The sequence below is a fragment of the Notothenia rossii genome (assembly GCF_949606895.1).
Source record: "Notothenia rossii genome assembly, chromosome: 6".
In the NCBI taxonomy this organism is placed as follows: Eukaryota; Metazoa; Chordata; class Actinopteri; order Perciformes; family Nototheniidae; genus Notothenia; species Notothenia rossii.
The window spans coordinates 51741560-51754700 of record NC_136909.1 but is presented as its reverse complement, the minus strand read 5'-3'; the positions used below and the strand labels follow the sequence as shown (position 1 = coordinate 51754700).

Sequence of the window (13141 nt, the reverse complement as noted above, 5' to 3'; positions counted from 1 at the left end):
TAGGCTCTGGAACACTCTGCCGCTCCATGTGAGGTCGGCCCAGACCCTAGGGGTTTTTAAATCTACTCTTAAAACACACTTCTTCTCCCTGGCCTTTTATTTAGAGCGGAGCACGACTCCTGACTTTTCCCTGTGTTTTCTATATATCTGTTGTAATTTATTGTCTTTTATTGTGATTGTAGTAATGTGTTTTTATGTGATTGTAGTATTTATTACATCTACAGCACTTTGGCCCGACCAAAAATCGCTTTTAAATGTGCTTTATAAATATGCTTTATAAATAAACTTTGATTTGATTTGATTTGATCTGTGTCGGAAAAACGTGTATGAATATTAGCCCCGCCACCTGTGAGGAATCTTCCTCCGAATTCATGCGGATAGGAATGGGTTTTTGAATGTTATTCCCGCCATCTGTGTCGGAAAAAAGGTCTGAAATTGATGTGAATTCATTGGGTGAAAATGAAAGTTAGAATGTGCTTTTTATTATCACCGGTCTTTTATGAGGAAATGCCTCTAAATTCTATCGGGAGATTTAAAAATCACAACTGAATTGGGCAGTTGAAACAAAATTAAAAGGAAAAATTATGGTAATAAATGTAAAAAGTTTCATATTAGAACATGATCACAGCATGATAGGTTTAGTACAAGCGGCAAACTCTGGGGAACAGCCGGGACGCCAATACGGAAGTGCAACACACTGCAGTTCATACATGGGCCGCTAGGGACTGACTATAGAAAAGAGCAATTTCCAAAGAACCCCATGTTAAAAAACCCAACTTTACAGCAGAAAAAAACATGTTTCTACCCATGGATGCAATAAATATTATTATCGATATAGTTAGATTCCACCTTCATGATTATGAATCTGTGAGTGAATTGTTTTCTAACACGACCCTTTTATTTATGTTAGGTCAGGGGTCGGCAACCCACGGCCCACGGGCCTCATGCGGCCCTTTAAGCCCTCTGCTCTGGCTCCCTTGAGCTTAGACAAAAATAAGAAGGAAATAAAATAAAAGTATTTGTAGGACTATTTATATTTTGTTGCATGGTTGAAAATGTTTCGTATCTTCTATTTTGAGGTGATACTGTGACACATAAATAAAAAACAAAACGGTTTTAATTAGGTCAACTAAAATATGCGTCACATCCTGCTACGGTCCCGCGCGAGCACCTTTTCCTGCGGGAGAATAACCTGACCCCCGGCTCGATGAGCGAACTATGGATAAATCAAAGAAAAGTACCAGAGGAACACAGGAATTAAATTCTGTGTGGACAGAGTTATATGCTTTCACAGCAAACGATGCTGGTTTACCGGTATGTTTGATCTGCAGAGAGAAGTTGTCAACGGTGCTGCAGCCTTTATGTATCGAGGAACAACAAGGGAGAGGAAGACAGCTGACAATCTTCAGTCATAATTCAATGGGGTATGTAATTTATTTCAGAAAACACTTTTTGTTATATTCCATGGAATGCTCTTAACGTCCCGATAGCAATGAATATATGAAATGCTTTGACAATAAATACATACAAAAATTCATCTCTGGAAGCCGTAGCGCTGTAAAAAGCACGGCATTTTAGCCGGCTTGGCTAAAATGATTGGATGGCCTACCTGCCTGTCAGCCTTCCATCTGTGCACAAATGTATCTCGTGGCCTCATTGATGATGCGCGTTCGTGTGTGTTGGAGGAGGGACTGTGTAAGAAAGTCTGAAGGAAGAGGCATATTTTTTCCGGTTGTGTATTTTCAAATTCTAGCGCACTCGAGCTGGTTTCTCCTTTCTTACCTACCCTACCTTTAACTCTTTTTAGGGTGCAGCTATATGTTTTATTTATTTCAAAGTGGGCCCATTTTAATAATATTTGTTTTTCCTTCAAATGTGCAGAGGACTCCCCAAGTGCTGTGTTTAATTTATTTTAAAGCAGGCCTGTGTATTATTTGTAATTCTCCTTATAGGAGTTCTTTGTTTCTTATTAGAGGTTAACATTTTTATATAATGTAATAAATAGCCTAATACATGCAAAAAAAAAGTAGTTTGTGTCTGATATAACAATAAATACAACTTTATTAGCTATCAAGCTATGAAATATGTTTTGCGGCTCCAGACAAAAAAATGTTTTGGAAAAAGGAGCAAAATGGCTCTTTTGGTCAAAAAGGTTGCAGACCCCTGTGTTAGGTCTTAAAGTATTTGAATAAATTAGGGCGTGGTCACTTTGATGGTCATGTACATGCCTCACTGTCAGCTAACAGCAACTTGTCCACTCAGCTAGGCTACAACCATAGAGGCTACAACGTTAGTTAGTCATAGTACTGTACTTGACCCTTTAGCTTTAGCCGTGTTCGTGGTGATTGTGACTTTTAGGGAATATTGTTACAAATACCAGACAATTAAAATGTTGTGCTGTGCGCTTGAATGTACAAACAGAACTTCCAAAAAGTCTAAAATGATAATATTATACATGTTAATCCTGTTCACAGGTGTTTGTGTGCTTGGTAGATTAGCTTGTTACTTATTAGCCAGCTAAGGACGTAACCCTTTATCCATACATATACATTTTAGTTTATGATTCAGCCTTTGGTAAGACTTTTATAGTCTATGGCTATGACGCCCATAATGCTAAACGGGAGCAAATGTTAATAGAGAACCGCAGTGACGCATCGTAAAACCCGGAAGTAAACTTCTTCCGGTTCCTTCGTGAAAAACCAATGCAAATAGGATTTTTGGAAAATAGCTCGAAATAAGGTCTGTGGTTGACACACATTTAAGAGAGGGATCACATTTTGTTCAGCCGGATAATCTCCACATGTCAACCCTACTTTTATAATTTTTGAATCATAAATCTCGTCGCCAAAAGTGAAATGCTAACGTTATGCTATAAACGAACTACAAGCCAGTACAGCAGCAGGGTCGCACGACTTCAACGTCACGCCAACTTAAGATCGTTTCAACTGACTTGCACTGAAACTGCACTTTGAACACTTTAAATATATTAACATTTTAAACTGTATACCCCGGTTATCTAGGCCCTTTTTGTTTTGTTTAATGTATACCACGTTTATCTAGGCCCTTTTTGTTTTATGTATACATGTCACACTGTGGGAAACAATATTTCTGGATGTATAACACATGTAGAATTGTTGACAATAAAGCTGAATTTGACTTTCGCGTGCTTGCATATTTTAACAAAGCTTTTCATTTTAGCCACACTGAATTTAACTAGAAGTCATGGCTGTGTCAATTACCAGTCTGATATCGTTTTACAAAGATGACAAGAATAGTGTAGATAGAGGAGAGAACCACTACAAATCAGGACACGTAAAACAGTGCAGCCTAGATGAAGGTGTGCTTACCGGTGTTGTCAGGGCTAGCATGAGGGACAAGGTTTATAGTGTCGGTGAGTAGTGATAGTAAGAGTACCGTTAACCTAGAGTTAATTTATTCACATGAATTCCCATCAACAAATCAATTGTATGTGTCACATGAAATCTTTATTAGGCAAGGCAAGTTTATTTATATAGCACTTTTCAACACAAGGCAATTCAAAGTGCTTTACAAAAAATGAAAGACATTAAGAAAATGGCATTTAAAATCAGTCATTAAAAAGAAAAGCTAATAAAATAAACATTAAAAGAAAAAATACATGGATAAAAGTTACAGTGCATTCTAAGATATCAATAGTTCAATTAAAAGCAGCGTCAAAAAGAAAAGTCTTCAGCCTGGATTTAAAAGTAGTAAGAGTTGCAGCGGACCTGCAGGTTTCTGGGAGTTTGTTCCAGATACTTGGAGCATAATAACTAAACGCTGCTTTACCATGTTTAGTTCTGACTCTGGGGGCAGAAAGCTGACCAGTCCCTGAAGACCTGAGAGATCTGGATGGTTCATAATGTAGCAGGAGGTCAGAAATGCATTTTGGTCCTAAAACATTCAGTGCTTTATAAACAGCAGCAGTATTTTGAAATCTATTATTTGACACACAGGAAGCCAGTGTAAAGACTTCAGAACTGGAGTGATGTGATCCACTTTCTTAGTGTTGGTAAGGACTCGAGCAGCGGTGTTCTGAATCAGCTGAAGCTTTCTAATAGAGTTTTTATTGAGACCTGTGAAGACACCATTGCAGTAGTCCAGTCTACTGAAGATAAAAGCATTGACACGTTTTTCCAAATCCTGCTGTGACATTAGTCTTTTAATCCTAGATATGTTCTTTAGGTGATAGTAAGCTGATTTAGTAACTGTTTTAATGTGACTGTTGAAACCAATAACTAATTTAACCCGCTGACAAGAGAGCCCACCTCTGAAGATCGTGACTGGCTGAGGGACAGACTCGGGGGCAGGTTTTCAGGAATTTCTTGGCTTCTCTCTCCCGAGCCAGAAGAGGAACACTACAGCTTGGAAACACTTACTGTTCCTGAAATTATCAAATCTGTTGGGCATCAGGGACCTGAGGCAATTTTGGCAAGCATGGAATTGTCTGAAGAGGAACAGAGGGCAATTCAGGTGGCTACCACTGGTCAGCGAACCAACCCAAACTGGCATTTGTTCAGGAAAGGAAGGTTGACTGACAGCAACTTTGGAGCTGTCCTGAGGTCAAAGCGTGTGACTGCTTCCTTTATTGCCAGGGTGCTAGGGCAACAACAGGCCCTTGATGGTGTTTTGTCTGTACAGTTTGGGACTATGAATGAATGTGAGGGCGTCAGGGCATTCACCACTGCAACCCAGATGCAGGTCCATGAGTCAGATTTGTGGCTCTCCCTATCAGGATTGTTGGGGGCATCTCCAGATGGTCTGGTAGGGTCTTCCACTGTGCTGGAGGTAAAGTGTCCCTCCGGAACCAGGGAAATGACAATTAGTGAAGCATTGCAAATCAAGGGCTTCTGTGTTAGTAAGGAAGGAGAAACATTCAGCCTGCGTGAGGAACATCCTTACTGGCACCAAGTGCAAGGTCAGCTTCACCTCACTACAAGGAAGAAGAAATAAAAAAATTGTGAACATTTACTCGCCTTTGCAATGTTGTGGTTGTTAGATTGTTAGGTTTCCTGTCAGCTCGTCTGTTGGGAAGATATAAAATATTAGTTTCATGGAAGTCACACCGTCACATATACTGTAAGAGCATTAAGACATACAGTACACAGGCTAAAACAAAAACATCTAAAGATATAACCTTCCACTTTGATAAGTCTCGTGAACATTTTCAATATTTTGACATTTTTATAGATGAAAATTGAACTAAAGAAATAAATGGTAGATTAATCCATATTGAAAATAGGTGTCAGCTGCTACACTAATTATAATAGTTATATTTCTTAATGAATTAAGATAAGATATTACTGTATTGATCCCAATTTGGGAAATGTTTGTGTTGCAGCAGCATAACAAGAAAAACAAAATATAAGTTATTATATATACAAAAGTATGTGAGGGATGGAATATATAAATTGAATATAAATGTAAAATGTACATGTGATTTTACGTCCAAGAGAAGCTATGGAACAGAGAGTTCTCTGCCAGCCAGAGGTGATTTGTTATTAGTTCAATATGTCAAACTGATTTCCCTGACTACAATCTTTAGTTACATGGTGAAAAGTTATGCTGCTTGTACTAATTAGACTTATCATATAAGCCACACAGGTTTTAATAGGATGTATTCATTATCTTTACTTATGTTGCGGTCTTTTCAGCAGCGCCATCTCTAAAACGGCGATACAGTCACTACCCATCATTTACATTTCACCGTGACATGGACAAAAATGTAACGTCAGCTTACCTCATGGCACGAATCCAGACTCTCCTTTGGAAAACATTGGCCGGGAAACGATAGAACAAGCACGTTTCATGCGAAGACCTGTGGCTGCAACCCGGAGCAAAGCAACAAACCATTGCGTAGCTAACTAGTAGCGCTAGCTTTAGCTAACGTTAGCTAACGAAACGAACTGCCGAGTAAAATTGGAAAACACTGGTAATTAATGATTCTATAATTTGTAAAACTACGGTGTTAAAAACAACAATTTCAAAAAAACAGATTTTCATGGTCAGATATAGATATACAGATACTAAAGATAGGCAGGTACTTGCTTTCAAGCAGAACACAGGGGAAAACAAACTTAGCGGGAGTGTTTACGTGTTCGACATAATGACGTACAACGGCCTCGACAATTTCTGTAGTCCTATTCACCCACTCGGTAACAACCATCGTTTTTCAGACACGTAAACTCTTCAAAAATCCCCAGTGGGGTCACTGCTGATGTATTTAATGTCGTAGAACAAAACCTGATTTATCTCTTAAATTTGTGTCAACCACAGACCTTATTTTGAGCTATTTCTCAAAACCCTATGGAAAAAATGCATTGCTTATTGAGGAAGGAACCGGAAGTGCTAAAAATGCTAACTTACTTCGCGTCACTGCGGTTCTCTATTATCCCAGTGGTGGCCGCCGGAGCTAATGGAGCCGCAGGGGGCTAGCTCCAGCCGGCGTCCCGGAGCTAGCCCACTGCGGCTCCGTTAGGTCCGGGCGATGGAGTCCGTCGTTATAACTGGAGATCAAGGAATGCAGCGAAATGCAGAATTGGTTCGCCTGCTGTAGTATTAGCTAAATAAATTATGTTGAACAAGGCTTATTAGGCTGAACATCGCCACAATTGTTCTGCTATGTATCGGTACTTATTTTCTTAACGTGTGAATGACAAGCATTAAGAATAACAAAATATAGCTAATTCTCTTGCAGATTGTCTCATTTGATTATGAATGTAACGTTTATATAGGGGAACTACACTGTTAGTAGTAACTTGGTATGCATGTATTTCATGTTAGCTTAGCTTCTTAGCCTGAGCTAGCTCTGTTGACTTCCAGTTCGGATGCAGCAGGTCCCGCCTCGGCTCCGCCTCTTTGCCCTTATTTGGAGCAGGCGGGATTAGACTCTGACGTCGCTGTCAAGCGTTAGTGGCCGACTCCGCCTACTAAGGGCTTCTCGGCAACTCTGCAGAATCCTATGGGTGACGTCACGGACACTACGTCCATTTATATATACAGTCTATGGTTTAGTATGATTATAATGTTGTAAAGAGAGAAGGTAAAAACCCTGTATTAGTTTGGACCTATTTTTCTTCAAATAAACTGATCCCACCTTTTGGACTGGGACAACTTAAAAGACATCTGCGCTTTCCTTTCCTGCTTCAAAGGTAAGATTGCACAATGCCACACTCACACTTCCACACCTCCTTTACTGATATCAAAATCCTTCGGGATCGCTTAAACAGATTAAGAGGGTCGTCTGAATTGAAACAGCAGTTAATTGAACCTGGTTCTTCGGGGAGTTAATAGAGGTGAGATCTTGCTGACGTTGGTGGATCTGAGCTAAGCAGTAAACTTACATAGACTCAATAACTTCTGTTAGGTCAATTAATAGGTCTGAGTAATTTCCCGGAATAAATTATCAGCCCTCACTGACTCTTACATGACGGCCGGCAAATAGTTGGTGCCCGAGTTGAACCAACTTTAGAGCCACAGCGGGCACTGCTGCAGTGGACACACATAACCTGGTTTGCCACCAGGCAACATCTCCAAACTGACCTTGGAAGTGCCTCGGTGGAAAAGGGGTAACACAGCAGAGCATGGCCAGCCCCATGCAACGCCTCAGGGAGTGATGAAGGGACCCCATTGGTAGCTAAAGTTTAATGTTCACACATTGGCTGCTGCTCTTCAAAAACAAAAGACGTGAACAATCCTCTGTGGGACTTCAAGTATCCATGTGCGGGATACTTCAAAAACTAGCATTGATGGAACCACTATAGACACATGATGAAAGAGTTTACATTAGAGACTAATAAACACACTGAGACACACTGCCCATAGTCCAGCCATAGAGGACACTTCTTTCAGACATTGTGTCTTCATCTGCATGTTAACACAGACTGATTGTATTTGTATTGTACATCTTCGTCTATAAAGCTCGGATGCAAGATGTTACAGATTTTTTAGCGCCATCTGCCCTTTTTATTGGCTAGTTGCACCGAGCTGTAGTTCGCAGAAGTTAAAGAGCCCAATGACAGATACACATAAATAACGAAACTGGGTTGAGCAAAAATGCCACTAATCTTTACTTAAATAATAAAAACTCACAAAGTCTATTTCATTTTATTTAATAATAAAATATATGGGCATAGTTGACTTTTCTTTTTGTTTAGGGGGAATCCTTTTGCTATTTTTGTTCAAAACATGAACTTATTGTGTTAGTTAAGAGCATTGTAGATAATGTATTATACGTACTTATACATGGTGCATTCAACTGCTGTGAAGTTATTACATAAATCACACTTCATCTAAATAAATCACTTAGTCATCGCATAAATCCTTTACCAGTTGGAATCGATGAGTCATCCACAGGAAGGTAAGACTGAGCACTGATGGACACCTGATGGTTGTAGATATCTGCTGCAGCCTGCACACACACACACACACACACACACACACACACACACACACACACACACACACACACACACACACACACACACACACACACACACACACACACACACACACACACACACACACACACACACACACACACACACACACACACACACACACACACACACACACACACACACACCACACACACACACACACACACACACACACACAGGATTAGTGTGTGAGTCACATGGTTACTGTGTGTCGTCAACAATCAACAGCGTTAGTTGTAGTTAGTTAGTTAGGAAACGGCTTTACTCAGCAACACATCCCAAGTACCGGTGGGAAACAGCGCGGGGGGTTAGGGAATATTGAAATCAATATTCAGTGTTTAACATGTCAGAAAACAAAGTCTCAGATGCACATGTTAACTTAGATTTACGTTACAGATGTAGCACTTCATTTCAGACTCCGGCTTACAGCTTCCTGCCTACGACCTGCCAAAGACCAGTATAGAGGAATGTTAAGCCCTCCCACTATTTTCCAAGAGGGCGTTGCCAGATTTTCAATTTCAGGTTTTAACCGGGAGATGGCGCTTCATTCACAAATACAGAAAGACAAGTTTCATGGACTTTCCGTTGTGTTTTGAAGAGCATTTGAACACATCAATATTTTAGATCAACTAAAGTATATCTAATCTTGTAATTCAATAATATATAGTCTTTATATATTAAATAATCATAATTATAATGTAAATGTTTACATTACACTTCTTTATTTGTTATGGTCATACTTTAACCTTTACAATCGTTTGCTTTAATATGCAGTATATTTTTTGTATATTTTTGTGTTTGCTTCCTCCTGCTCCCTTTCGGACACATACTGTATGATTTATTATTATTATTAATATGAAGAAATTATTAAGATAAGATAAGATATTACTTTAGTGATTGAACATTTTAGTTTAGAATGTGCTGTCCCACGGTAATTCAGAAGGTTCACAGGTCACATTCCGACCATTATTTAAAACTATTGGTGCTTTCACACCGTCTACAGTTTGATTTGTATAGAGGGAGCTCTGTCAGTTTTCGAATGACCCATTTGCTTTTGGGGAGCCCTATTTTTCAGAGCACATCCTGCTACTAAATATGTCACACGCACGCTCTGTTGACTGGCGCAGCAGCGCGGATGCGATCAATTGCTATAAAAACACTCTTCTCCTAATACAGACGGTGTCACTATGCCGGCGGATGTGGCCGTTGTTGAAGCCTCTTCAGGCTCCGAATCGGCAGGCCTCTCCCTCGGTGTGGAGCTGTCAAGCTCGACCCTAACGCCGCTTACAGCCGGCCAACTAAAAGTTGTTTTCCGTTCACGTTGTCATTTTTAGACTCCTTCGCTTCTTTGCTTGTGAATCCAAAAGCTGTGACGCTTGGCTGTTTTCGTTTTGCCATATTTCTTATTACAAAGCCAGAGTGTAAAAAATATCAATATGAACATTTCAAATACCGCGCCGGCATCACCGCCATAACCATAGCAACGTAAGTAAGAATGCAGCGCCGCCACGTACAGATGGAAACACTCAGACATATTCACAAATATAAAACAAATATTCAGAAACTGTAATGAACAATAACTATTATTTATTTCAAGAACTGTTATTTACAGAAACTCAACATTTCTAATCTGTGTGACACAAATATGCACGATTGTTTTGGGCTCCCCCTATTTATCTCAAAGTCAGCCTTCAGGGGAGCTCCCTCCCTCTTCGGGGGAGCCAAGCTCCCCTAGCTCCCCCCCATTTCGAACAGTGTCTGTGGCTGAATGGCCAGCGATTAGGTGCGGCGCATTTATCATAGGTGATCAGAGCTAACTGCCTGCCGTCAGATTTCCTTTAAAAAACAGATCTGATTTTAAGACTATTTCTGCGCTCATAAAGAATGATAAGAATAAGAATAATGCGAATTGAACTGGTTTAATTAATTAGTGAGTTTATTTAACACTAGAACCGCCAATCGGGTCAATTTGTGTGATGTGTGTTGTGTGTGTGCAATGTAACTTTTTTCAATAAAATATTAAAGTCTCCCAGTCCGTGACTTGAAAGTGTGTTATGTAGCACCCTATGTTGTTAAAAATTGCATTCTAATAGCGGGATTTGACGGGTTTAGGTAGGCCTATACAAAAACCTCTGGCGGTTCTAGTGTTAAGGTAATTAGGTACAGTAGAAGCCCTTTTTTTATCAGTAACGAATTTAGCAGTTGAACATAAAAGTCAACTAATTGAGGGTCACTTGCAATGACAGTGTTGTGTCTAACTGTAAGCTTGTCACTCAGAGTAACCTACCGTTAATTTAGCTGCTGGAGAAGAAAGATCAAGGGGGGAGGGGGGGAGAGAGCTGTGGTTGAGGGGACATTAGTTGTGTAAATACACAGCTGAGAGCTGCCGTCTCATTCAGACTGTTTAAAAAACGGTAACAACGGATTATTTTTCTTAGCGGATGCATGTCAATTTAAATCAATACATACAACTATTTTTTAAATCAATACATACAACTATTTTTTAAATCAATAAAAACATTTTCTAAATCCATAAAAGCATTTAAATTAATATTGTGAGTCATGTCGTTACTTTGTTGAGAATGTGGCCTTGTAATAAGCGGGATAATTTGCAGCGATTTGTTCCTTATGGGGAAAATAACACCCGTCATGTGTGTGTAGAGGTGTGTGTGGTTAAAACACTTTCATGAAGTGAAGGAATTTCCTTCTATAAAACAGCTGTGGGCAGCAGTGAATGTCACGGACATGAATTCATAGATCAAGGCAGACTGGTGCACTGTCCCGCCAGGCGACACGACCGTTCTAAGCCGTGTCCCTCACTCCTCACATCCCAAGCATCCCCAAAAAGTGTATTATGTTGTTACATCTCAGATGTTATGTTTCAGTTGTGCTCTGTCTATGTTCAGTGATGCAAACTTGTCACCTTTCGGCGAAATTCGCCGCTTTGAATCCAAAATAAGTCGTTTGTGTGATTCATGTAGATCTGCAATAAAAATATTTTTGGGGTATGGGGGGGTCTGGGACCCGGAGTAATCTGCGGCCGTGAGCTGTTATGTGCCATCATGACACGCATGGTGTTCTTTTTTTATATATCATAATGAAGTACGAGCTGTGTGCTCGAGTCTTCCTGCCTGTCGGCTCTGCTCATGGATGTATAATAAGGCTCTGCTGCTCCGAGATGATGGTCTAGCTTCAGCAGCTATACATTACCTACGGGTGCGTTCGTTAATATTAACTGTGCCTCCGGAGTCACTGTGGCACAGACTGGACCGCTGGTGAACAGCTGTTAGAACGGGCCATTCAGGTGTTCAGAGCAGAGCTCCCTGTCGGAGCGGCAGAGCGTGATGTGAACTGAAAAGTTTTTCTGTGGCAATATTATTTAAGGAATCGTTGAGCTAGCTAGCTAGCATACATTGTCACTATCTGCTAACGTTAGCTTTAGCCTTCTATTTCTAATAGTTTTTTTCATAGGCTCAGAGCTCTCAAGTCTCACGCATTTGGCGTGAGACACACGAATTTCACTCCATTCACACGCTCACACGCCACACCTTGTATTTCTCACGCAGAGATTTCTTTCCAGGGTACCGCCCACCAAGTTGCGCCGCAATTTTGTAAACAAACTAGGCTTGTTTGCACTCCACTAGCACCCCCCTCCCCCCGTTGACATTCGCGATACAGAGGGCTTCATGGGAACTTTGAGGGGAGCCAGAAGTTGGAGTACCAAACAACGCTGCCGAAATCTCACTCTGAACTCTGTTCAAAACTTGAGAGCCCTGTAGGCTATAAACAGAGGTGGTATAAGTATATATATATTGTACTTGAGTAAAAGTAGAAATACTCAGATCTTGTACTTGAGTAAAAGTAGAAGCTCTCAGGTCTTGTACTTGAGTAAAAGTAGAAGCACACAGATCTTGTACTAGAGTAAAAGTAGAAGTACTCAGGTCTTGTACTTGAGTAAAAGTAGAAGTACTCAGATCTTGTACTTGAGTAAAAGTAATAGTCCCAGAGTGTAGGAATACTCTGTTACAGTAAAAGTCCTGCATTCAAAATGTTCCTCAAGTAAAAGTAGAAAAGTATTATCATCAAAATATAGTGAAAGTAGCGACAGTAAAAGTAGTCATTGTGCAGATTGGTCCATTTCAGAATAATAGATATGATATGTTTTATAATGATTGATCATGAAAGTGTTCTCAAAGCTGGTAAAGGTGCAGCTAGTTTGAATGACTTTGTATACTGCAGGGTAGCTTGTGGATTTACTCCAGGTGGAACTAAAGTCTGATTTAACACTTGATTATATTTCACATCATTCATCCACATCTGTAAAGTAACTAAAGGTATTACATACATGGAGTGGAGGAAAAGTACAGCATGTACCTCTGAACTGTAGTGGAGTAGAAGAACAAAGTAGCAAAACATTGAAATACTTAAATAAAGTACAAGTATCTCAAAATTGTGCCCAAGTATAGTACTTGTTGAGTTTATGAACTTAGTTACTTTACACCATCTGGCTATAAAGAGTTAGAAAGACTAAGCCTTGCACAGAGGCATGAAAATACATTTTCAAAATGCTCAACAGTGCTGCCAAAATTATAAACTGACTGCTACACAATTTAAAATAAATGCTTTTATATATTTCTATTAGATGTGACTCTTTGGCGTTTCTGTTATTATTAACACTTCTGCTT

The 13141-nt window shown here is 39.9% G+C and overlaps 1 protein-coding gene and 1 long non-coding RNA gene across 4 annotated transcripts in view; both read right to left on the bottom strand.

The window, feature by feature from the left end:
* galm (galactose mutarotase) overlaps positions 1–13141 on the bottom strand; it is a 72084-nt gene that overhangs the window by 16418 nt on the left and 42525 nt on the right. For all 3 annotated transcript variants that reach the window (XM_079690972.1, XM_079690974.1, XM_079690973.1), the window contains exon 6: positions 8347–8428. In XM_079690972.1, coding sequence (XP_079547098.1) covers positions 8347–8428 — 82 coding nt within the window. The remainder of the gene's footprint in view (positions 1–8346; positions 8429–13141) is intronic.
* LOC307045358 lies at positions 3464–8319 on the bottom strand. Its single transcript, XR_013809887.1, has 2 exons — positions 5759–8319; positions 3464–5042 (listed from the first exon to the last, which is right to left on the bottom strand). It is a non-coding gene; the product is annotated as an uncharacterized lncRNA (long non-coding RNA).